General features: G+C 41.9%; 1 protein-coding gene and 1 pseudogene across 1 annotated transcript; one reads left to right on the top strand and one right to left on the bottom strand.

The window, feature by feature from the left end:
- Nucleotides 1-11138: 11138 nt before the first annotated feature.
- Nucleotides 11139-14875, bottom strand: LOC124044413 (annotated as a pseudogene).
- A 4390-nt stretch (nucleotides 14876-19265) lies between these two features.
- dcaf17 (ddb1 and cul4 associated factor 17) lies at nucleotides 19266-26517 on the top strand. Its single transcript, XM_046362930.1, has 14 exons — nucleotides 19266-19989; nucleotides 20075-20178; nucleotides 20284-20374; nucleotides 20740-20876; nucleotides 21034-21112; nucleotides 21252-21341; nucleotides 23170-23277; nucleotides 23410-23512; nucleotides 23644-23786; nucleotides 24224-24333; nucleotides 24485-24569; nucleotides 24724-24807; nucleotides 24948-25103; nucleotides 25295-26517. Exons 1-14 carry the CDS (start codon nucleotides 19870-19872, stop codon nucleotides 25409-25411), a joined length of 1527 nt encoding a protein of 508 aa, XP_046218886.1. The 5' UTR covers nucleotides 19266-19869; the 3' UTR covers nucleotides 25412-26517.
- Nucleotides 26518-26648: the final 131 nt, after the last annotated feature.

Raw genomic sequence — 26648 nt, forward strand, 5'->3', positions numbered from 1 at the left:
TCCTTGCTGAGTGGCCTTTCAGGTTATGTCGATATCAAATCAAATCAAATGTATTTATATAGGCCTTCTTACATCAGCTGATATATCAAAGTTCTGTAAAGAAACCCAGCCTAAAACCCCAAACAGCAAACAACGCAGGTATAGAAGCAGGGGGGGTAGGAAAAACTCCCTAGAAAGGCCAAAACTTAGGAAGAAACCTAGAGAGGAACCAGGCTATGACGGGTGGCCAGGACCAATTCGGGAAGATAGGTAGGAGCAAGCCCATGTAATGATATAGGACTTGTTTTACTGTGGATATAGATACTTTTAAAAGCTTTTTTACCAAAGTGCGTTCATCTCTAGGAGACAAAGCGCGTCTCCTTCCTGAGTGGTATGACAGCTGCATTGTCCCATGGGGTTTATACTTGCGTACTATTGTTTGTACAGATGAACGTGGTACCTTCAGGCATTTGAAAATTGCTCCCAAGGATGAACCAGACTTGGAGGTCTACAGCTTCTTTCCTGATGACTTGGCTCATTTCATTTGATTTCCCCATGATGTCAAGAAATTAGGCACTGAGTTTGACAGTAGGCCTTGAAATACATCCACAGGTACACCTCCAATTGACTCAAATTATGTCAATTAGCCGATCAGAAGCTTCTAAAGCCACAACATAATTTTCTGGAATTTTGCAAGTTGTTTAAAGACACAGTCAACTTCGTGTATGTTAACTTCTGACCCACTGGAATTGTGGTACAGTGAATTATATGTGAAATAATCTGTCTGTAAACAATTGTTGGAAAAATGACTTGTGTCATGCATGAAAGTAGATGTCCTAACCGACTTGCCAAAACTATAGTTTGTTAACAAGAAATTTGTGGAGTGTTTGAAAAACGAGTTTTAATGACTCCAACCTAAGTGTATGTAAACTTCCGACTTCAACTGTATGTGAGAATGCTGTTCATTGACTACAACTCAGCAATCAACACCAAAATGCCCACAAAGCTCATCACTAAGCTAAGGACCCTGGGACAAAACAGCCTCCCTCTGCAACTGGATCCTGGACTTCCTAAAGGGCCACCCCCAGGTAGTAAGGGTAGGCAACAACACATCTGCCGCACTGATTCTCAACACGGTTTCCCCTCAGGGGTGTGTGCTTAGTCCCCTCCTGTACGACACAACGGTGGTAGGCCTGATCACAGACAACAAGGAGACAGCCTATAGAGAGGAGGTCAGAGACCTGTCAGTGTTTAATATATGCCATTTAGCAGACGCTTTTATCCAAAGCGACTTACAGTCATGTGTGCACACATTCTACGTATGGGTGGTCCCGGGGATCAAACCCACTACCCTGGCGTTACAAGCGCCATGCTCTACCAACTGAGCTACAGAAGGACCACAACAAGTAATAAAAACAAATCTAAAAAATATAAGTGTCAATAATTGGCACCCCTTATGATTCATATAAATAAAAATCAAACAAAATGTAATCTACATTAACGTTTTATATATATTTTAAAATAATCTCAGTTTAAGGAACTGTATTGTGGATTTCCATGGTTTACTGTTTCATTGGTATAAAAATGAGGTAACGCACATGCAAAATCCCTTTGTTATCCATCATCATGGGGAAAGGCAAATAACTCACAATAACCCATGAAAAGAGACAAATGGTTGTTCACTTTCATAAATCAGGCATTGGGTACACATTAGCCAAACAACCAAATTCACTTTATATTTACTTCGGATCCGAAACCCCTCAACTGAAGCTAGCCAGCTAACTACCAGCTATCAGTCAGCAAACTGTCATCAGCTAACCTTTAGCTCGGTAAGCTCTCGCCAGTTCGAACAACGCTACTCTAACCAGAGCATAACGGACCTATTATTTTTATCCCCGGATTCCCACCGCAAGCGGAACGTTTTCATCTGGATCTTCACAACTAGCTAACTAGCTAACCGCAACCCCGGATGACTACTCCTGGCTAGCGTTTCCATCCACTTAGCTTGAAGCTAGCCCGGCCAGAGCTCCTGTGCTACCACCGAAGCATACTCCTGGGCTACAATATCCGGACCCACGACCGGTCTATCGATGTCACCGCATGAGGAGGCATAAACAGACTTAACCCCATCGCGACGTCCCCCAAAGGCTAACTTTCTAGCCTTTGCTATCTGCTTGCTTGCTAATTCGGCCTGCTAACTGCTAGCTTGTTTAGCCCCGGTCTGCTAACTGCTAGCTTGTTCCGCCCCGGCCTACTAACTGTTAGCTTGTTAGCACAGGCCTGCTAACTGTCTGAATCGCCGCGTCCCCAGCCAGCCCAACCACTCACTGGACCCATATTTACTTTCAATCTCTTTTTGATTTTTAATTCGATTATACCTTCCGGTGCCTCACCCAATGTGATATGGAATCGCTATTATTTAAAAATTTTAGAACACATTCAAGAACCTCCAGAAGCTAACCAGCTAACTAGCTACAAGCTATTTAGTCATTGTTAGCCACTGCTAGCGGCTTTTACCTTCTGCACAGCCAGCCAGTTTTTTTTAGCCTGGATAATACTCGCCAGTCTAGCTTCCCTGTCCCATCCACCGCTGCCCCCTGGACACTGTGATCACTTGGCTACATAGCTGATGCCTGCGACACTGTGATCACTTGGCTACATAGCTGATGCCTGCGACACTGTCCATTAATCACGGTACTCCATTCTGTTTGTTTATGTTTATCTGTCGGCCGCACTCAGTCTCTGTGTGTAGTTAATCCGACCCTCTCTGCCTTGTCAACGCCATTTTACCTGCTGTTGTTGTGCTAGCTGATTAGCTATTGTCTCACCTACTGTTTTAGCTAGCTCTCCCATTCAACACCTGTGATTACTGTATGCCTCGCTGTATGTCTCTCTCAAATGTCAATATGCCTTGTATACTGTTGTTCAGGTTAGTTATCGTTGTTTTAGTTTACAATGGAGCCCCTAGTTCCACTCTTCATACCCCTGATACCTCCTTTGTCCCACCTCCCACACATGCGGTGACCTCACCCATTACAACCAGCATGTCCAGAGATGCAACCTCTCTTATCATCACCCAGTGCCTGGGCTTACCTCCGCTGTACCCGCACCCCACCATACCCCTGTCTGCGCATTATGCCCTGAATATATTCTACCATGCCCAGAAATCTGCTCCTTTTATTCTTTGTCCCCAACGCTCTAGGCGACTAGTTTTGATAGCCTTTAGCGGCACCCTCATACTACTCCTCCTCTGTTCCAACAGCATCAAATAGTCCCCGCGATATGCAACTGTTCAGGGAAGTCAGGAACCAATACATGCAGTCAGTCAGGAAAGCAAAGGCCAGCTTCTTCAGGCAGAAATTTGCATCCTGTAGCTCTAACTCCAAAAAGTTCTGGGACACTGTGAAGTCCATGGAGAACAAGAGCAGCTCCTCCCAGTTGCCCAGTGCACTGAGGCTAGGTAACACGGTCACCACCGATAAATCCATGATTATCGAAAACTTCAACAAGCATTTCTCAATGGCTGGCCATGCCTTCCTCCTGGCTACTCCAACCTCGGCCAACAGTTTAAAACGACTGGAACGGTGGTAAACTTGCCTGGTAGAGGATGCAAGTGTATCTTGTCCCCACGCACTGTGAGGAAGATGGTTCGGGAGGCAAATCCAAGTCCCACAGTTGGAGAATTACAGGGTCACCAAGTCTCCAAATCTACAATTATTCACCACCTCCATGCCAATAAGCTCCTTGGAAGGGTTGCTCAAATAAAATGCCTTTATTGGGATAACCAACAGATGTAAATGCCTGGAGTTTGTTAAATGGCATTGGCACTTGGATTGGAACCGGGTGCTAGGTCAAATGAGACGAAAATAGAGCAGTTTGTCCACACACACCAGTGCATTTGCATAACCTTGCATAACCTTCACCTCAGATCAAAACTCCAAACCTAAAACCTCATTTTGGACAAAATTACCTGGAAGGATTACTACTACCAAGGATGGATTTTTCCAAGCGTTACAGAGCGTGCTCTGCAAACAAACAGCAGAGACCTGAGAACACCATCCAACCTGGAACTGAGACAGAACAGATACAACTTCAATTAGCATGGAGGTGTGACGTGAGAGCAGTCAAAGCCTTTGAGCCCAACAAATGACAGGAGTCTCACAGGCTACCCAACCCAAACCCAGAGGAATTTGAAGCCCTTTTCCACTGTTCAGAGACCATCCACTGACATTTTCGACAAGAAATCTGCCTCCAGAAATAAAAGCTTCTCCCAAGTGGGTTTGACACCTACTCCCATTGCATGCAGCACTGCTGCTTGGATTCCATCTGGGAATCCGTTCACCGTCTGCCCTGGCTTGTCTCCCGCTGTCTGGTACAGGTACACCACCACACTCCCCCCTCTCTCCCGAGCTTTCACTCGCCTCCAGCACACAGGCACTGTTGGGGCAAGTGACTCTCGACTTACAATGGCTAGCCCCAAGTCGTTATACTTTTTTTCTTGTGCATTTTGCTATTTTGCTATTTGCCTCATGACTCCTGCATGCTTTGTTGACTATGAAATTTCTTGTTTACCCAACCGTGGGACAGACTGTGTTTGGTCCCACACGTGGGACTGACTCTCTACTGGTTACACATACTTTTGGCCTCCCCTCCTATTATAATCACATCTCGATGGCTTTGTATTCATGTTACCTGATGAAATTGCTGTACAATATGATCTTGTTGCCATCTGATGCACATTCAGATGTCATAAATCAACGCTGCAGAGCTTTCCCTGTCCTCTGCCTTGATTGTATAACTGTTGATGATATCTGGAAATGTGCATGTACACCCTGGGCAATCTACTGTTGCTAGCCCCAATTCTGACTTGTGCTCTCATATCTGCTTCACTGATTTCTGCTCTGCATGTTAACACTTGGAGCTTTATTACCCAGAATGGATTTTTTAAAAGTGTGGGTTCACAGCTCCAATACAGATGTGTTGGTCATTACTGAGACTTGGTTAAGGAAGAGTGTTTTGAATACTGATGTTAACCTTTTTTCTGGGGCGGCAGGTACCCTAGTGGTTAGACCATTTGGCCAGTAACCTAAAGTTTGCTAGATCGAATCCCTGAGCTGACAAGGTAAAAAATATGTCATTCTGCCCCTGAACAAGGCAGTTAACCCACTGTTCATAGGCCATCATTGTAAATAAGAATTTCTTCTTAACTGACTTGCCTAGTTAAATAAAGGTTAAATAAATAAATACAAATTAAACCATTCTGGTTAGAACCTTTTCTGGCAAGACAGATCGTCCAAAGTTGGGGGAGTGGCAATCTTTACCAAGGATCACCTTCAGTGCTCAGTTGTCTCCACCACGTCTGTCCCCAAACAATTTGATTTGGCATTAAACTTTCAAATCACTCTTTGTTGACTGTTGCTGGGTGTTATCGTCCTCCATCAGCACCGGCCTGTACCCTAACTGCCCAAAGTGTCATGTATTGTCATGTCTTGTCCCTGTGCTTTCTCTTCTCTTCGTTTCCCCCTGCTGGTCGTATTAGGTTTCTTTCTCTCTCTCTATCTCTCTCTCTCTCTATCGTTCCGTTCCTGCTCCCAGCTGTTCCTCATTCTCCTAACGACCTCGTTTACTCTCTCACACCTGTCCCCTCTTTTGCCCTCTGATTAGGTCTCTATTTCTCTCTCTGTTTCTGCTTCTGTCCTTGTCGGATTCTTGTTTGCTTTGCCCTTGTTCCGTCCTGTCGTAATCTGCCTCTTCATCAGATACTGCGTGTGAGCAGGTGTCTCTATCCTCTACGGCCCGCGCATACCCGAAGGGACCTGCAGTCTGTGCCGCTAGCCCTGCAATTCTCCTCTACTACTAGAAGGGGGACTCTCCTGTAAAGATAGAGGATTTATGTTTTCCCTGTTTGGACATCTCCTGTAAAGATTGAGGATTTATGTTTTCCCTGTTTGGACATTAAAAGACTCTGTTTCTGTTAAATCGCTTTTGGGTCCTCACTCACCTGCATAACACAAAGCTTTCTCCTGGCCCTTTACAGTAAGACTGAATTTGTCCTGCTAGGTGACCTAAACTGGGACCACTTGACCAAGTCTTAAAGCAATGGGACTCCTTAAATCTTTCTCAGATTATTACCAATCCCACAATGTATGACTCCAAATACCCAGAAAAGGCTACTCTCCTCGATGTTATCCTCACAAATAATTAGTCTGGTGTTTTCTGTAATGACCTTAGTGATCACTGTTTTACAGCATGTGTTCGTAATGGCTGCTCAGTGAAACGACCTGTCCTAATTTGTCATAGACGCTTGCTAAAAAACTTTAATGAGCAAACCTTCCTTCATGACCTGGCCATTGTAAATTGGTCTAGAATCAGATTGATCCCCTCTGTCGAAGACGCTTAGATCTTCTTTTTAAATATTTTCAGTAGTATTGTTAACAAACACTCCCCCATAAAGAAAATTTTAATTAAAAACAGGTTCAGCCCGTCTCGATTGTGATCTTGCAGAGTTACTCCACCTCAAGAAATGCACACGCATACTCAGGCTGACTGGCTCTCGTTCAGGCAATTGAGAAATAAGTGCACTCAGGCTATCCGGAAGGCCAAAGTTAGTTACTATAAGGAGCAGTTCTCTCTCTGTGGGTTTAACCCCAAGAAGTTCTGGAAAACGGTTTAAGACCTGGAGAATAGACCCTCCTCCTCACAGCTGCCCATGTCCCTTAAAGTTGATGATGTGGTTGTTACTGACAAGAAGCACATGGCTGAGCTTTTTAATCACCACTTCATTATGTCAGAATTCACATTTGACTAAGCCATGCCTCCTTGCCCATCCAACATTTCCTCATCTCCCACCCCTTCTAATGTGACTACCCCCAATGCTCCTCTTTTTCCCCTGCCACGCTACAAAGTTTCTCCCTGCAGGCGGTCACTGAGTCTGAGGTGCTAAAGGAGCTCCTTAAACTTGACCCCCAAAAAACATCAGATGGGCAGATGGTTTAGACCCTTTCTTCTTTAAGGTTGCTGCCCCTATCATTGCCAAGCCTTTCTCTGACCTTTTTTGAACCGGTCTCTCCTCTCTGGGGAGATTCCCATTGCTTGGAAGGCAGCCACGGTGCGTCCTTTATTTGAAGGGGGAGATCAACCTGATCCTAACTGTTATAAGCCTATTTCTATTTCGCCCTGTTTATCAAAAGTGTGAAAAAAAACCACAATAATCAACTGACTGGCTTTCTTGATGTCTATGCTATTCTCTCTGGTATGCAATCTAGTTTCTGCTCAGGTGATGTCACCACTGTCCTTGATTCAAAGCAATGTTGTGCTGATATTTTTATTGACTTGGCCAAAGCTTTTGATATGGTAAAACATTCCATTCTTGTGGGCCAGCTAACGAGTATTGGTGTCTCTGAGGGGTTTGACCTGGTTTGCTAACTACTTCTCTCAAAGAGTGCAGTGTATAAAGTCAGAACATCTGTTATCTCAGCCACTGCTGTACCCCAAGGCTCGATCCTAGGCCCCACACTCTTCTCAATTTACATCAACAACATAGCTTAGGCAGTAAAAAAGCTCCATCATCCATTTATATGCAGATGTTACAGTCTTATACTTATGGCCCTTCCCCGGATTGTGTGTTAAATGCTCTACAACAAAAGTTATTTTTGATTGAACCTTTATTTAACTAGACAAGTCAGTTATGAACTAATTGTTACTTACAATGACGGCCTACAACGGACGACGCTGGGCCAGTTGTGCTCCTCTCTATGGGACTCCCAATCACATCCGGATGTGATACAGCATGGGCCTCTGTACACCTGTGTAGATATATCAAAGATCTGCTGTTTCCAGCTACAATAGTCATTTACAACATCAATAATGTCTACACTGTAATTCTGATCAATTTTATGTTATTTGAATGGACAAAAAATGTCCTTTTCTCTCAAAATCAAGGACATTTCTAAGTGACCCCAAACTTTTAAACAGTAGTCTATGTATAATGTATAATGCAGAGGCCTCTTTGATTTTCATTTAATTGAAGAGGTAAGGGAGGCTGCTGTGACTGAGTTCTAGAAGGTTTTAAAGAGAAACTATAATTAACTGTAGATGATAGATAGTATCTGCACAACATACCAATACCAATTGTACATGCCTTTGTGTGCCTCCTGGTCAGTATACATGGAGTATACCTGCAGACTAACATATTCTTACATATTCTTACACATACTAACACATACTGCAGACTAACATATTCTTACACATATTCTTACACCTCTTTGTTGGTTGATATCCATTAAATTGTGTCCATTTTCTGTTTTAGAAATCATGTCATTTCAAATCCAAATGTTTCAGTTGGGCAGTTAGGTTCCTTCAAGAACCCCCAGGAGGTTCCTCGATGAACCCCACCTCCTTTGGGGTTCTTGGAAGAACCTTTTGTTGGGCATTTTTCAGAGCCAAGAATCCTAAGGTTCTTCAATGAACTTTTAGGATCTTAGAAGAACCCTTGTTGGACCCCCAAGTTTTTTGAGTGTACTCCAGAACTTTGGAAAATAATGTTTAGTCTGGGAAGCATGCGGACGCCTTTAGAGAGCCTGTTTTTGGAGGGTGGAGGGGGTTGGGTTAGTAAGGACATTCAGACAAAGTATAGGGAAAGGGGAGGGATGGGGGGTTTGGGTGGGAGTGAATGGGAATGATGGGAGTGAGCGCTCCTGCCTTTGTCTCCTAACCTTCACCTACCACTCAGGTGAATGGAGAAGAGCACGAAGACCAGCAGAATAACATCCAGGCTCAGTGAAAGGAAGGGAAAGGAGTCCACCTTGTCACATCAATATGTTACAATTCAACTCATTCATTGGTTAAATGTAGTGGATAACTTAAAAACCTACTGTTGAGCTCTTATGATGGCAATTTGGATAAGCAAAAATTATTGCTTAATTCAAACCTAATTGAAATGCAGAAAAATATGCCCCTGAATGTACTGACAAGCTCCTCAAAGACCTACAGTCCTACAGTATAGTTACATAAACCCACAAATTAGGCATTATGTGAAAATTCCTTATTTTCATCCTTAGAAGAATAACAGCCATGTTTAATGTAAGCAATTTTGAATAAAAAACTATTATTCACTTATTTATTACAGTAGCTGAAAAAGGCATTACCATTCCCAGGTTAAAAGTGCTCTTCAAAACCTGCAGACAGATCATTTTACTGCAAGTCTCAAGAGGAGTTGCTATGGAAACTGAAGTACTCCCCCCCAAAAAATGACTCTGTAGTGGCAAGACCTTAGACTAAATCACCACTAAAAGGTGCATATAACTGAAGGCACCCATAAACACACCAGTACATTACAGTGTAGTCTGAAAGATTGAGATAATTTAGCTATTATGAAGTAGTTACTCAACCGGCAATAGAATTAGAAAAGTGAACAAACTAGCCGTTTCCTAGTGTTTCATGAGTAGATTGCATTAATTGAGCAACATCATGTTAAGCTCTTAAATAGTATTGGAAAGAATTGCACCCCATAAATTGCAAAGCAACTGGCAACAGATAAGGATAAATGTAACAACCTCTAATGAGGACACACAGTCTGTACCTGGTAGATTGCTCTGTTCTGCATCTCTCAGCGCCGTTTTGCACTGAAAGATTCTGTACAGTAATGCCTGGACTGCTGATCATGGCCATTTGATAAAAGACAGTCCATTGCAAGAGCATCAAATGTCCACTAGGCATCAAAGCAAGAAAGGTGTGATAGCAGACATTTTGGGTAGAGAAGGATAATCACAATATGTGAAAAATGGCTGTTTGTCGTGATGTAATTTCAAGTAGATTTGAACATTTTTGTAACAATGTAACTTCAACCATATTTCAATCTGTTTGTAATGACGTAATTTCCAATGTTTGATTGTATGAATCTCACTTGTTTGGAAAATGGTATCTTATCTTGACCAGTTGGACAGTGTAAGGTTCTGTATTTATGTTCTTAGTCAACCTTGTGTTCTGTTTCTTTGTGTTCTTGAACGTAGCCCTGTCTTTCATTTTTGTTTATTGATTTCACCTGTGTTAGTTACTCAACTGGTCTCAGCAGCTCCTTATTTAGTTCAGTTCATTCTCTTTGTGCATTTTTAGGCATTGTTCGTTTTGACTCTACTAAGCCATTTCCTAGCTCGTTTGTAAGAACCAGTTATAGCCTTCAGTCCTAGTTTTGATTCGCCTGCTTGTTTGCCTACCTGTGTATGACCATTGCCTGCCTGTGACCACGATTCCTGCCTTCTGCAAAGGCGAAATAAACCCCTGCCAGCCTCTGCCTGTGAATCTACACCTTTTTTCTCCCTGAGTATTCATTACAGATAGAGTGAGGCTAAAGTACCAGCAGTATAATAATGCCCCTGTCTCTGCAAGACAGCAACAACATAGAGGGAACTTGTCAGGTTAATTTCATATCATTTTCACAACTAACACCAAAACAAAATGGAGTAGTGATACAATATTTAATTGAATAATGACACGTAGATTTAATCGATTGGCATTCTGTAGTAGTCAGTATATATTTACTGATCAAATTGCTCTTAATCACACACCAGGCAGGTAGACTGAGGGACTAATATATTTGCTATCAGATAACATACACTCCATATAATTCAAGAGTCATTCATAGGATTATGCATGCAGGTCAAGGTTAAACACTTCCTCCTCATTATTTTCCTCCCCTAGGCTTGCCAAGCCAAGCCCTCTGGACAAAATATTCTATGTAAGATGACATTATGCTTTAGCACAGGTGGTCTGCATAACAAAGCAAATATCGAAACATTTGCAATCAACAAAGACAACCTTATTCTTAAATGAGTAAGAAAAGAAAACAATTTAACCCCACAGACTCAGTTTGACGTCATGCATCAATACATGTTTCTGATCAGATTGTATAAAATATGTCATTTAGACTGGATAAAATATGTATAATGTTGTACTTAATAGAGCTGACAATAGGAAATACACTGTTACCAGCCCCACATACAACATATGACAAATAACATTCTGTCAAAATAGAAACTTGACTCCTACTGAGCCAGTGAAATCAACACAGGTTACAAGAGTTCATGCATCTTACCATTTATTCTAACTACATAATATTTTAACTGTGTAGTGGATGAGGGATTAAAGCTATATGAAAATGTCTACAAGATCCTGAAAGTTGCATGTTCGCCTGGGAAAGAGCTGGTCTGCCTTGCAGCCACTGCAGTGTCTCTCATCTTGGTTACAGGACTGTTGGCAATCACTTGTCTGTGGATCTATGTGCTGGTGAGTGGGTGCATGCTGCCCCATCTCTGTGTCCCTGCAGGACACACCAGGCTCTGGGCATGGGGCCCGCAGCCCACACTGTCTTTCCTCAATAGCACTGCTCTCTGGCCCTAAAGAAAGAAGCTCTCGGAACTCCAAGAACAGCCACTTGCGATCTTTAAAGAACTTGTCCTGGTGCATCTCATAAAACCTGTCTTAGTATTTACAGGCGTCTATGTCATATTTGCCTGAATGGGTAGGAAGAACAAATATTACATAATTATTAGTTTTCATACAATCAAAATTAAGAACAGAATTTGCTAGGAATGTTTAGAAAGGGGTTACCTTGCGCTTCTAATAGAATGCGTATTCTCATCTGGCTTTTTCTTTTTCTTCCTCAGACCATTTCACAACCTCTTAAGGATACGCTCCTTTTTTCCCATTTTCGCCTATAACGACATATCCAAATCTAACTGCCCATAGCTCAGGCCCTGAAGCAAGGATATGCATTTTCTTGGTACCATTTGAAAGAAAACACTTTGTGGAAATGTGAAAGGAATGTAGGAGAATATAACAGAATAGATCTGGTAAAAGATTACACAAAGAAGAAAAAAAAAGTTATTTTATATTGTTTTTGTACCATCATCTTTGAAATGCAAGATAAAGGCTATAATGAATTATTCCAGCACAGGTGCAATTTAGATTTTGTCCACTAGATTGCAGCAGTGTATGTGCAAAGTTTTAGACTGATTCAATGAACCATTGCATTTCTGTTTAAAATTTTGTGTCAAGACTGCACGAATGTGCCTAATATGTTTATTAATAACTTTTCATGTTCAAAATGATGCACTCTTCTCAAACAATAGAATGGTAATCTTTCACTGTAATAGCTACTGTAAATTGGACAGCACAGTTAGATTAACAAGAATTTAAGCTTTCTGCCAATATCAGATATATCTATGTCCTGGGAAATTTTCTTGTTACTTACAACCTCATGCTGATCGCATTAGCCTACGTTAGCTCAACAGTCCCATGGAAGGGACACCCATCTCAAATAAGTTTACATTTTTTTAACATGAATGTATGCTTGATCCAAAATACACTGCTGTGCCATTTGACACAGTATATTATCAACTTCAGACTTCACATTGAAAATGGCACTGAATGAAAATAATAGATGTGCAAACACATACCACATGTTATGCTGAAAGAAGTCCCAAAGGAGCATCGCCCTCTGCTGTTTAGTCTGCATGGAACCCTGTCCCAACCCATAGCCACTGAGGCTAGGCAGGGGGTCGTGATCCTCTCATTTAGCCTATGGATTGGGAAAACCATGTAAGAAACAACATACATTTTAATGATTGTCTAAATACAAATACACAATGACATGCAGTTTGGGGAACAGTCCCAAAATGTTTTGCGTGCCAGCAGTCAAGTTTTCAAGATATTGGACTTTCGAGAAGTAAAGTGTCACCAGCTACATCATCATGATGATCCATTTTGCATCATCATGATGATGTATTAAGTGACACTTTGGGTTTGTTCGACATTGCAGCTGAAAGTGAAGGCAACCTTTGACTTATTGATCTACAAAGAACCTTGCATCATAAATAACTACTCGTTATTATTTGTAGATCAGTCAGTCGGTCACAATTTACCGATGATACTGTTGTAGGTGTTGTAGGAATTCCCATTGTTAGAGCTTATCCTGCCCGTGATATACTAGACAACCTACACATGGCCTCATTTGTTTAAAAAAGTGCCATCCATTGTTGCCATGTCCACAGTTTTCCTGAAAAATTGGGCTACTTTGAAAATTACGTTGCGGGTGAAAATGTATCTGCCGTAATTGTTGCAAACCCTATTACTAGCCTGTTCAACCTCTCTTTCGTATCGTCTGAGAACCCTAAAGATAAGAAAGCTGCCGCAGTCATCCCCCTCTTCAAAGGGGGAGACACTCTAGACCTTAACTGTTACAGACCCATATCTGTCCTGCCCTACCTTTCTAAAGTCTTTGAAAGCCAAGTTAACAAACAGATCGCCGACCATTTCGAATCCCACTGTACCTTCTCCGCTATACAATATGGTTTCCTCTCCGCTATACAATCTGGGGATGCCACAGGGTTCAATTCTTGGGCCGACTCTCTTCTCTGTATACATCAATGATGTCGCTCTTGCTGCTGGTGAGTCTCTGATCCACCTCTACGCAGACGACACCATTCTGTATACTTCTGGCCCTTCTTTGGACACTTTGTTACCAACCCTCCAGACGAGCTTCAATGCTATACAACTCTCCTTCCGTGGCCTGCAACTGCTCGTAAACTCTTGAACGTGCCGTCCTTGGCCAGCTCTCCCGCTATCTCTCTCAGAATGACCTTCTTGATCCAAATCAGTCAGGTTTCAAGACTAGTCATTCAACTGAGACTGCTCTTCTCTGTATCACGGAGGCGCTCCGCACTGCTAAAGCTAACTCTCTCTCCTCTGCTCTCATCCTTCTAGACCTATCGGCTGCCTTCGATACTGTGAACCATCAGATCCTCCTCTCCACCCTCTCCGAGTTGGGCATCTCCGGCGCGGCCCACGCTTGGATGGCGTCCTACCTGACAGGTCGCTCCTACCAGGTGGCATGGCGAGAATCTGTCTCCTCTCCACGCGCTCTCACCACTGGTGTCCCCCAGGGCTCTGTTCTAGGCCCTCTCCTATTCTCGCTATACACCAAGTCACTTGGCTCTGTCATAACCTCACATGGTCTCTCCTATCATTGCTATGCAGACGACACACAATTAATCTTCTCCTTTCCCCCTTCTGATGACCAGGTGGCGAATCGCATCTCTGCATGTCTGGCAGACATATCAGTGTGGATGACGGATCACCACCTCAAGCTGAACCTCGGCAAGACGGAGCTGCTCTTCCTCCCGGGGAAGGACTGCCCGTTCCATGACCTCGCCATCACGGTTGACAACTCCATTGTGTCCTCCTCCCAGAGCGCTAAGAACCTTGGCGTGATCCTGGACAACACCCTTTCGTTCTCAACTAATATCAAGGCGGTGGCCCGTTCCTGTAGGTTCATGCTCTACAACATCCGCAGAGTACGATCCTGCCTCACACAGGAAGCGGCGCAGGTCCTAATCCAGGCACTTGTCATCTCCCGTCTGGATTACTGCAACTCGCTGTTGGCTGGGCTCCCTGCCTGTGCCATTAAACCCCTACAACTCATCCAGAACGCCGCAGCCCATCTGGTGTTCAACCTTCCCAAGTTCTCTCACGTCACCCCGCTCCTCCGCTCCCTCCACTGGCTTCCAGTTGAAGCTCGCATCCGCTACAAGACCATGGTGCTTGCCTACGGAGCTGTGAGGGGAACGGCACCTCAGTACCTCCAGGCTCTGATCAGGCCCTACACCCAAACAAGGGCACTGCGTTCATCCACCTCTGGCCCGCTTGCCTCCCTACCACTGAGGAAGTACAGTTCCCGCTCAGCCCAGTCAAAACTGTTCGCTGCTCTGGCCCCCCAATGGTGGAACAAACTCCCTCACGACGCCAGGACAGCGGAGTCAATCACCACCTTCCGGAGACACCTGAAACCCCACCTCTTTAAGGAATACCTAGGATAGGATAAAGTAATCCTTCTCACCCCCCTTAAAAGATTTAGATGCACTATTGTAAAGTGGCTGTTCCACTGGATGTCATAAGGTGAATGCACCAATTTGTAAGTCGCTCTGGATAAGAGTGTCTGCTAAATGACTTAAATGTAATGTAAAATGTAAATACAAGTAAAACTAAATGCATGCTTTTCAACTGATCGCTGCCTGCAGCTGCCTGCCCCCAGCCTCATATCATTCATTTTCAAAGACACAAGTTGGCATATCATATTTCAAATATGTGATTACACTGGAAAAATTGGGAAGAAGTGGAATAATAAAATACGTTTGGGGAATAACAGTATTGTTCTTGCTGACAAGCACAGTAATTACCATATATTTTAGCCCATTGTTAAGAATGAGAATTGTTCCACTGATCAGACTAAATAAAGTAAATAGCTAATAAAATCTATTGAATAACATAAATCTGCCCCTACACCCTAACCAAATAATTATTCTATTTTCTTCCAACTCTAGAATCAAAAATACACTTTTGGGTTCACAATCTGTTTGACAAAATAATGTTCATAGTTACAAATCAGGTCACTACCTGCTAAAACCACATGAGGGGACTAGTGCAAGTGTGGATTAAATCTATTTTAGTACATGCTGTCAAAAGGCTGCATTCTGCAATATATTTATGGCTGTATTAAGAGAACATAATTTTGTTGACAACATTTGAGCGCATAAAAGAGCGCTACTCTGCTGCTCTTTTTTACAGCTCTATAAAATCAGCAGAGAACGTTCTGTCTCTCCATTCACTTCCACTCTAATCTTGATGGGCGTTTCTTTAAAACATGCATCCAATAGCCTTGATCCTTCACATAACTAGACCAATCATATACTTCAAGGTGCCACAGTTCACAGTGCTGTGTGGTAAAACAGGACAACGATAGATGTTATGCTCGTGATGTTAAATTGCAGGCGCATATGCTCTGATTTCAAAACAAGTTTGTGCAATAATGTCCTAATTATAAAAATAAAATCAGTAGTTTTCTATGCGTGAGATATAAGAAGTGTGCCATCTGAGTGTGAGAATGGTCAAATGCTTCTGTCTCACGGGGAATGTGTGAGACTTTTTTCTATTTATTTAACCTTTATTTAACTAGGCAAGTCAGTCAAGAACAAATTCTTATTTACAATGACGGCCTACCAAAAGGCAAAAGACTCCTACAGGGAAGGAGGAGAGGATTCAAAATGTCAAAGTGTCAAATATATAAATATAGGACAAAACACACATCAAGACATAGAGACCTAAGAGACCTAAGACAACAACATAGCAAGGCAGCAACACATGACAACACAGCATGGTAGCAACAGAACATGACTACAACATGGTAGCAACACAACATGGTAGCAGCACAAAACATGGTACAAACATTATTGGGCACAGACAACAGCACAAAGGGTAAGAAGGTAGAGACAACAATACATCACACAAAGCAGCCACAACTGTCAATAAGATTGTCTGTGATTGAGTCTTTAAATGAAGAGATGGAGATTAAACTGTCCAGTTTGAGTGTTTGTTGCATCTCGTTTCAGTCGCTAGATGCAGAGAACTGAACAGAGGAGTTACCCACGGATGTGTGTGCTATGGGGACCTTTAACAGAATGAGACTGGCAGAACGGGTGTTGTATGTGGAGGATGAGGGCTGCAGTAGATATCTCAGATCCGGGGGAGTGAGGCCTAATAGGGTTTTATAAATAAGCATCAACCAGTGGGTCTTGTGAAGGGTATACAGAGATGACCAGTTTACAGAGGAGTATAGAGTGCAGTGATGTGTCCTATAAGGAGTATTGGTGGCCAATCTGATGGCCGAATGGTAAAGAACATCTAGCCGCCCGAGGGCCCCCTTACCCTACCGATCTATAAATTATGTCTCCGTTATCTAGCATGGGTAGGATGGTCATCTGAGTCATCGTTCGTTTGGCAGTTGGGGTGAAAGAGGAGCAATTACAATAGAGGAAACAGAGTCTAGATTTAACTTTAGCCTGCAGATTTGATATGTGCTGAGAGAAGGACACTGTACCGTCTAGCCATACTCCCAAGTACTTGAATGAGGTGACTACCTCAAGCTCTAAACCCTCAGAGGTAGTAATCACACCTGTGTGGAGAGGGGCATTCTTCTTACCAAACCACATGACCTTTGTTTTGGAGGTGTTCAGAACAAGGTTAAGGGTAGAGAAAACTTGTTGGACACTAAGAAATCTTTGCTGTAGAGCATTTAACACAAAATCCTGGGAGGGGCCAGAGTTGGCAGCTCTGCTGACATGCAACACATTTTGGGACTGTATCAACGGTGGACTAATACAATAAAATACAGTTTTTGAGGGATTGTTTTCCTTTAAGTTCCAAAGGTTCCCCAAATCTGTATCGCCTATTTGCGTTTAGACAACGTTGGGATTATACAGAGCGTCCGGGTTGTAGTTCAGGAAGGAGCCAGCTGTTATCAGTACTGTCAGCTTAGAACCCAAGGAGGCCACTGTAAGCTGGGTATGACCCACTTGGGCTCTTGAGAGATATTGTATACCCAAATTGTACCATCAAGTTCTGATTAATCATAATGACGAGTCTCTAAAATTGCCTCCTCTGTTCATTGAAAAAGGACACTCAGTGTAGTAGTGCACTTTCAGAGAGAGCAAATGCATGTGAAGAGACATTGAGCTATCAAAGATCGTTGAAAAGCAAAGATGGGAACATGACAAATGATTCCACTTCCTCTTTGGATGAACCATGAACTCGGAAATAATAAACTGAAGTAAGCTAGGAAGGAAATGGATGATACAAAAAAATTGGGGGAATGTGATCAAAGCTAGTATTAAAATGCAAATTAAAACATACAATTACACTGTTAACTGTTTTCATCAGATATGAAGGGATTTACATATTTATATATTCTTATTCCATTCCTTTACTTAGATTTGTGTGTATTGGGTAGTTGTTGTGGTATTGTTAGATTACTTGTTAGATATTGCTGCACTGTCGGAACTAGAAGCACAAGCATTTCCCTACACTTGCATTAACATATTCTAACCATGTGTATATGACAAATAACATTTGATTTGATTTGACATTGCCATATTTTACTTTTGAGTTTCAGTGGCATGTCACTCTATCACAACTTTGAAGTGTGCCCTCAAGAACTACACGTACAAGAATGCCTGCACTCCATACACTCATACACAGTCCCAGGCCAAAGGGCAAGGGCTGCAGAATTGAGGCATGAGCCAACTGAGGGTGAGGCTTCTACCCCACCAAGCTCTCCAGACGTGGCCCTAATCCTACCCCTGTCAGAGCCAATACTTACTCACGGGTGGGTCGGCTGTGTAAGCCACCAGACAGGCTTACTTTGTAAGCATGGGACCGTGTTAACCTGTCCTCTGTTAAATAGAACAACAACAAAAAGAGGCAGACGACAATTGAAGTAAAAAGAAAATGTAATGTATTTTCATTTGTTATGAATTGCCTGTTAAGAACTTAATGTTGTGCTGTTACGTTAGCACTTTCTATTGAAAAGGATGATGCTATGGAGTTTAGTTGATAGGTAATCAACTAGCTGGGCTGTTCCCTTGGGACTTGTACAATACTTGAACATGGCTATTGAACTTGACATTTGTGTCTGTCTTTATTCTTTAATCTAACATATCATACAGAAACAGTAACCAGGAGCGGTATGGTGTTGATATCTTGTATATATCAAAAGAGCAAAAGGAGCATGCATTGTGGCTCGCAAAGTTATCAACGCAGGAAGTGGACAGCTTTGATTGTCGGAGCAGGGCACCAGTTAAAGGTGTTATCTCTGGCATTGACAATCAGGAGTAGTTGAATGTAAAATGTTGCAACTGTGACGGGGATCACATTTCCGAATTCCCTGAGTGCCCTGTTAGAGTGAAAGAGGTTGAGGTGTCAAGGATCAGGGCTGTACAGCAAATCTCCTATTTGGAGGCGGTGAAGAGAGTTCTGAATAAGATATTGTATATCTCAATCAAGTGGTCTGGATACATTTATTGTGAAGAAGGTGGATTTTGTACCATTTATAGTGTACTGGCCAAATGTCCAAGAAAGCAGACATCATTATATCTGCAGCGGAGAAGTTTTTGGGCCTCCAAAACTTAACCACAGAAGCACTGCAAGGACTATTGTCGCCAGGAAATGTCCAGCCATCACAGGATCCTTCTGGGCCTGTGTAGGGACCTGATCAAAACAGAAAAGCAGGCTGATTTAGTTTTTTAAAAATGTCGTTATTGATAGTTTGTATGGAATATATATATTTTTTATTTAATAATTACCCCGCATTTTTTTCCCTTTCGGATCTTTATTTCCACTTTTACAGTAGGTGGCGGAATGCACACGTAATTGTCGCAAAAGCTCTTACACCAAAGAAGAAGGAGGGTGGGGCGGAACGCCTACTATGTGAAGTTTAGTAATTCAATTCGCCCTTGCCCTCCTAAACGATTTACATTTTTTTTTTACTTTGGCGAAAGGTAACGTCTACAAAACGCAGTCCACTCTGTTTGTTACAGATTCTAGTTTTGGAAACTGAAAACGGTTTGGAGATCAAATGTTTCATCGTTGAGATAATCTGAAGAATGCCGGTCAAAATCCACCTCGCTCTATCGTCTCCCACTGCCGACTGCTGGTCTTCCTCTCATCCCCATATTTGGTAGTGAGCGGAAACGCCAACCGGATGCTTCACATTTATACATCCGGTGAAATATATGGCTCGTTCTATCTGCGATCACTGTGTATCTGATGCTAAGGACACGTCGTTTTAGCAGTCGTGATATTTAGTTATGACTATTTAATTATCGTGTTCTAATGGACGAGGTTTGTGTATACGTAGTAATTGGTTGTAAATGAATCGTTGACATGGTTGGAAGTATCGAATACCGACGTGGATAACAGTTGAACTGCGCTTGCTTTGTTTTGGACACACTGGTGTTATTGTGTGGAGTGTTCCAGCCCCTGTGCATTGAGCGCCTCCTAGTGATGCCTCAGCTGAGAGGGAAAAATGTTGCAACCTACCTAGACCTGAGATCGAGAGGCATTTTTGATGCTGGCACTTTGTCAAAACTCAACTTGAAGATTCTTAGGGGTATTGTCCTCCAGGTATGTGAAGTGCAATGTATTAAGTAATTGAATATATTAATTCCACAAAAATAAACCTGAGTAATGACTTATTAATTTACTCTAGGACAGCAAAGACTTCACCAAAGTCTGGACCAAGTCCTCAAAATCCACTATATTTTATGAAAGTGGGAGGATATATTTTGAAAATTATCAGTGTTGCTTCAGTAGGTAATGTGTATATTTTATTTTTTAAACTACATTATATGGCATTGTTATGTTTCATCACATGAGTACCGTTACTTATTTTTTTAATTGAAAAAATATCATTTCCAGCCTTCCATCTGAGCCACAACTTCTGTATGAATTACCCAAGCGGTCCAAAGCGGAGAAGATTGAAGATGCATTGCTATGCCAGTGCCCTCTTGTAAGTGAATTAATATTTTCCATCATAGCCAGTTCACTGTTGCTGTATAGAAATGTAACAGGTGTCAACAGCTTATAATTCCTAAGGGGTCAATAGATATCACTTCCAGTTTTTAGTTCTGTACATCTACATCGTCAGCATCACTGTGGACTTATGGACTATAGAATAGTGAATGGACTGCACTGTATTGCATTTTGTATTTATAAAAGGCATGTTTTATTGTCTATTATACCTATTTCTGAATTATTGCCCCCTTGGGGATGAATAAAGTTTATTAAATGTAATTGTATATGAGTAGAAATTCTATAAACAGAGTGATGTATTAGTGTTATCCTAATTAACCATCATTATGTTTACCCTCATAGGACAAAGGGTTGCCAAAACCGTCAGATCAAAAACCTAGCCTCTTGGCCCTGACTAGCAATAATTGGCTGTATCGCTTCTCAGCTGTGACAGGACAACAATTGGAGAAAGTTTACTTGTCCCCACATCACAAGTTCAGGTAATTGGCAGTTGTATGTGATTCAATTACAATTAACATGTCCTCCACAAATCATGAACCCAACAGATCTCTTTTTATTATTATTGTGGAGCTGGGGTTCCTCTTGTTGTAGGTAACCGCTGATTTTACTTAACATGACACATTTTTTCTATATCAGATACCTTGGCTGGGATGTATCGCAGGAGACATTTTATGTCAAGTCCATTCAGAATAAAGTGACATCTTCAGCAAGACAGGTGTGGTTTCCACGAGTCTGATATGCCCATTCATCTTATAATTTGCCTTTGTAAAGTAGAACCATTCCATGTAGTTTTTCTCTTTGTGACTGGTGAAATCTGAGAAGTATTCACTTATTTCCTATCCTAACTCTCACAGGCAGGTTTCAACCAAAACACCTTGCTGTACCTTGCTGTGTTCCGTGTTTTCCCCCTGCAACTTGTGGGCGTTCTGGAGATCAACAAAAGTGTATGCAATATTTTGTTTCTTAAAGGTTTCTTTAAGTAATGTACTTTTGTAAAGACATTTATGTTGTACAGTGTATTCGGGAAAGTATTCAGACCCCTTCCCTTTTTAACATTTTTGTTACATTACAGCCTTATTCTAAAATTTATTAAATAAATAAAAATCATCAATCTACACCCAATACCCCTTAATGAGAAAGCAAAAACAGGTTTGTAAAATATTTAGCAAATGTATTAAAAACAGAAATACCTTATTTACATAAGTATTCAGACCCTTTGCTATGAGACTTGAAATTGAGCTCCGGTGCATCCTGTTTACATTGATCATCATTGAGATGTTTCTACAACTTGATTGAAGTCCACCTGTGGTAAATTCAATTGATTGGACATGATTTGGAAAGGCACATAGCTGTCTATATATTTTTATTTTATTTAACGAGAACAAATTCTTATTTACAAGGTCCCACAGTTGGTTTTTGCTCTGACATGCACTGTCAAGCCATGAGGTCGAAGGAATTGGCCATAGAGCTCAGAAACAAGATTGTGTTGAGGCACAGATCTGGGGAAGGGTACAAAACCATTTCTACAGCATTGAAGGTCCCCAGGAACACAGTGGTCTCCATCATCATTCTTAAATGGAAGAAGTTAGGAACCACCAAGACTCTTTCTAGAGCTGGTCGCTCGGCCAAACTTAACAAGTGGGGGAGAAGGTGTTGAAGCACAGATCTGGGGAAGGGTACAAAACCATTTCTACAGCTTTGAAGGTCCCCAGGAACACAGTGGTCTCCATCATCATTCTTAAATGGAAGAAGTTAGGAACCACCAATACTCTTTCTAGAGCTGGTCGCTCGGCCAAACTTAACAAGTGGGGGAGAAGGGCCTTGGTCAGGGAGGTAACCAAGAACCTGATGGTCACTCTGACAGAGCTCCAGAGTTCCTCTGTGGGGATGGGAGAACCTTCCAGAAGGACAACCATCTTTGCGGCACTCCAACAATCAGTGAAGAGTGGCCAGACGTAGAAGTAAAAGGCACATGACAGCCAGCTTGGTTATCCAAAAGGCACCTAAAGGACTTTCAGACTATGATAAATACGATTTTCCGGTCTAATGAAACCAAGATTGAACTCTTTGGCCGGAATGCCAAGCGTCACGTCTGGAGGGAATCTTGCACCATCCCTATGGTGAAGCATGGTAGTGGCAGCATCATGCTGTGGGAATGTTTTTCAGTGGCAGGGACTGGGACACTCGTCATTATCGAGGGAAAGATAAATGGAGGAAAGTACAGAGAGGTCCTTGATGAAAACCTGCTTCAGAGCGCTCAGGACTTCAGACTGGAGTGAAGGTTCACCTTCCAACAGGACAACGACCCTAAGCACACAGCTAAGACAATGCAAGAGTGGCTTCGGGACAAGTCTCTGAATGTCCTTGAATGGCCCAGCCAGAGTCCGGAATTGAACTCGACGCTCCCCATCCAACCTGACAGAGCTTTAGAGGATCTGCAGAGAAGAAGGGGAGAAAGTCCCCAAATACAGGTGTGCCAAGCTTGTAGTGTCATACCGAAGTAGACTCGAGGCTGTAATCACTGCCAAAGGTTATTCAACAAAGTACTGAGTAAAGGGTCTGAATACTTTTGTAAACGTGATATTTCAGTTTTTATTTATACATGTCTCAAAACCTGTTTTTGCGTTGTCATTATGGGGCATTGTGTGTAGATTGATGGGGGGGGGACTATTTAAAACATTTTAGAGTAAGGTTGTAACGTAACAAAATGTGGAAAAAGGGAAGGGGTCTGAATACTTTCCGAAAGCACTGTGTATATCTCTGTCATTTCAGATATTTGGAAGCACCGTCATTGATGTAGTTCTGTCCCAAGGGGTCCTTGCAGTTTCTCACAGTACCAAGACTGTGAAGCTCTACAGCTTTGAAGACATTCTGAATAAGGTGTGAATTTATGATTAACAATAACATTTCAGTTGTTTTAATGCATGCTTCTTAAAATGTTCAGATTGTCTACATACTGTATGTTCCATTATTTCTAAAAACATTTATTGATTGTTCTTTCTTCTTTGCCAGTACATAAGAACGGAATTGGTTCTTGGGGAGCAGTGTCATTCAGAAGGCGGTAAAACTGTGGGAGAAGCTCCATTTGGCATTCCAGTGAATATCCACATCAATGGTAGGTGATTGTTTATCTGTCTATAAATCTTTCTGTCCCTCAGATTTTCCAACCATTCATTTGTCTATCCATCTGCAGAATTGCCTCAAGGGACTCTTAGTGATTTTTTTTTTCTCTCATTTTTTCCGCAGAATGCCCCCCAGTGCTGTTTGAGGTGTCATGCTTCGATAATGGAGTACAGATCGGAGGCCATCCATGGCACTATATCTTCACCCTACCCCATAAGAAGCACCAGGGGTCGTACCGCATCTGCTCTCTCAAGGATAACACCCTGGTAATATACTTGTACATATCTATCTTTATGCACTACACATTGAATGAGTCGCAAATAAGTCTGTCCTGAATTGTGAGACTATTTAAGCATATTAAGTATCCTGCTGCTAGTGTGCCTGAGCCATTTGAGCATGTCAGTTTCGGAGCACTACAGATGTCTTTGACAGGCATTGTCTTGAACTGACACAACAAACGTATTACTCAAACACAAATTATCCTCAAAAGGATGTTTAGATGGCTCAGCTGGTTGGAGCATGGTGCTGGCAGCACCAATGTTGTTGAGTCAATTTATGCGTGGCTCACATACTTTTGGGCACTAAGTTGCTTTAAATGTAAGCTTCAGCTAAGTAATTATCCAGTTAAGGTCCAAAGTGTTCTGTAGTTGTCATACCCAGTGTCAATATCTGTAATATTCCCACTGTACGCATTTGTAAATAGGCAAAGCATGGAATACAAGACATGAAGTGCTGTTCTCTGGAGTCTGACTGGATCTACTTCCACCCTGATGACTCAGGAAGAATCATCCATGTTGGACCTAGCACCATAAAGTGAGTTTAAACCCCCCCCAACAAAGTTGTCCACAAGACCATGCTTTACACTGCAGCTTTATGGTATTTAGGTCAGTGCTATTCATCAGTCAGATTTCACACAACAACGTTTCTCTTCTGCCTTTACTGAATATTGAATACTTTCCCCCAGTGTGCTGAAGATTCTGAGTGAACTGGAGAGTGATTCACAGTTCGATATAGTGAAGGAGTTTTCCATCACAGCTCATCGAGACAATGTGAGTTAACATAGTGTTTTGGCACCTTTTTTAACCATGGGTCATAATACATTTTAAATGAGATATATCTTCTCCATCGTTATGATAGAAGGCTGAAAATTGCTGCTTTTCCTGTGATGGATTCATAAAACCTCTTGTCTTCTATCCACCATAGGCTGCCTCGCAGATCAATGTCACTTCCTCAGGCCGCACAGTGAAGAGAAGATTTTATCAGCTGGATGATGACCCAGACCGAGAGGTAGATTCTAAAGGATTAGGCTTAGACTGTATCCTGACTAAATTACTTTTACTGACATTTCAGTGGCATTCTATATAGGCATATTGGTTATTGCTGGTGAGTGTTTTTGTTGATGCCTCTTGCAACATGCTACTTCAAAGACATTCCGGATGGTGGAGTATGAGGATGAGCTTGACCTTCTGGCTGTTGTGGAGGTGACCCACAGAGAGGATGAGGGGAAGGCCCACGTCAGACTCCATGACAACAACACTGGAGCGTTACTGAAGAGGGTTCCACTTGTGGAGTCATGGGATGTGGTTAGTGCTTTTAGAATATTGTGTAAATGTAGCCTGATCCGCCATCCTGACCGCTGCACTCTCATTTTGTTTAAACAGAATGTAAGCTTGCAAGATCACACTGGTCGAACGAGGCCACTGTAGAGGAAGAGAATGTGGGAAATCTCTCCTTTTCATGTTATTTATTAATATATTGTCTTTTCTTGTTTCAGACTTACAGCCACGAGCTGTTCTTTGACAGAGATACAATTGTTCATATTGAACAGACGAAGAATAATAACTTCTGCTGCCATGTCTACAAAATCAGTCGTGGACAAGCAGATGAGTGAAGTTGAGACAATCCTTCCAATTGCTAATGATGTTAGTCAAAAAGATTCCTCAAGTAAATAGCCCTGTTGAATGTGTTTTCCTAGTTATTTTTTATACTTTCTTTCCCAATAAGGACTACATGTTGTCATTCGGTTATTTTGAAGATGTTGTTGGTACTCTAATAAAGTGTCTGAAATAGTTTTTCCAATATAACAGTTGGCTAACTGGGCTACCTCTGCATTTTATATTTTAGGACATATGAATTAAGCCACAACATTTCTAAATTAACTGATAAAAATAGTTGTTCATGTTTGATCATCTGAGAAGAGCTGTGAATTTAGGTTCTCTGATCTTTTTTAACCGCATGTAAGCACATTCCTGCCACCCAAAAATAAAAAAAATAATTGTCAAGATGCATGGAAGTCAAACATTTTGTATCCTCAAAATTGAGGACATGTTTCTCCTTTGCAGAGATCCGCAGAGCAAGGATGCTGGCAAATGTGTGGCAACCTGGAATTTGTCCCCAGCACTTTTGATTCGGCTTCATAAAAAATATTGACACAAAGCGTTGAAAAGAAGGACAAAGTATTGTTCTTTAGACTGATTTACCTCATGATTTGACAACTCGTGCACAATTCATCTGTGCTTTAGTCTGATCAACTGTAGCCTAACCACAGCTACAGGTAGCCTAGAGAAGCCTATGTGCTCTGATCCCCTCTGGCCAAGGGAAACGAAGTGGTAACGTCATGTATTTATAGCCCAAGCTATGTATTTATAGTCTAAAATAGGCCCATTTATTTGTTTAACTTCGGGTGGCTAGGCTAGGCCCATTCTATCCAAAATGATTGACTGGAATGAATCAACACAATAGCGAAGACATACTGTGTGAGTAACTCTAATTACAGATGCAAGCTCAGCCCTGTTTGTTATATTGTCTAATTGCAATTTCTGTGTAAATAAGTACATCTGACCTGATTTAGAACAAATCTGGTCCCGTAACAGCCCATATCAAACCGTTTTAAGAGCTGATTTGACTTTATTACTATTTTTATTTTTAACACCTTGCACTGCCACACTTTTTGTATTCTTGTGGGCATGGATTAAATTAAGTGTATTATTTTTTGCATCTTGGCCTCCTTGGGTTATTTCTTTTCATGGTTTGTGTGCAAGTACCTTTTGAACTCTGTCATACACTGGTCTACAACTAGGGGCAAGAGTTTTACCTGGTTAGGTAAACCATCCAGATCAGGAAAACAA

Source organism: Oncorhynchus gorbuscha, linkage group LG09 (genome assembly GCF_021184085.1).
Source record: "Oncorhynchus gorbuscha isolate QuinsamMale2020 ecotype Even-year linkage group LG09, OgorEven_v1.0, whole genome shotgun sequence".
Lineage (NCBI taxonomy): Eukaryota > Metazoa > Chordata > Actinopteri > Salmoniformes > Salmonidae > Oncorhynchus > Oncorhynchus gorbuscha.

Bases quoted from the DNA above. Each gene is read 5' to 3' on its own strand.
- dcaf17 (XM_046362930.1), top strand. From the start codon at position 19,870: ATGCCTCAGCTGAGAGGGAAAAATGTTGCAACCTACCTAGACCTGAGA. The intron at 23,278-23,409 runs GTGTGAATTTAT...CTTCTTTGCCAG, and splicing joins TTGAAGACATTCTGAATAAG to TACATAAGAACGGAATTGGT. The intron at 24,334-24,484 runs GTGAGTTTAAAC...ACTTTCCCCCAG, and splicing joins GTTGGACCTAGCACCATAAA to TGTGCTGAAGATTCTGAGTG.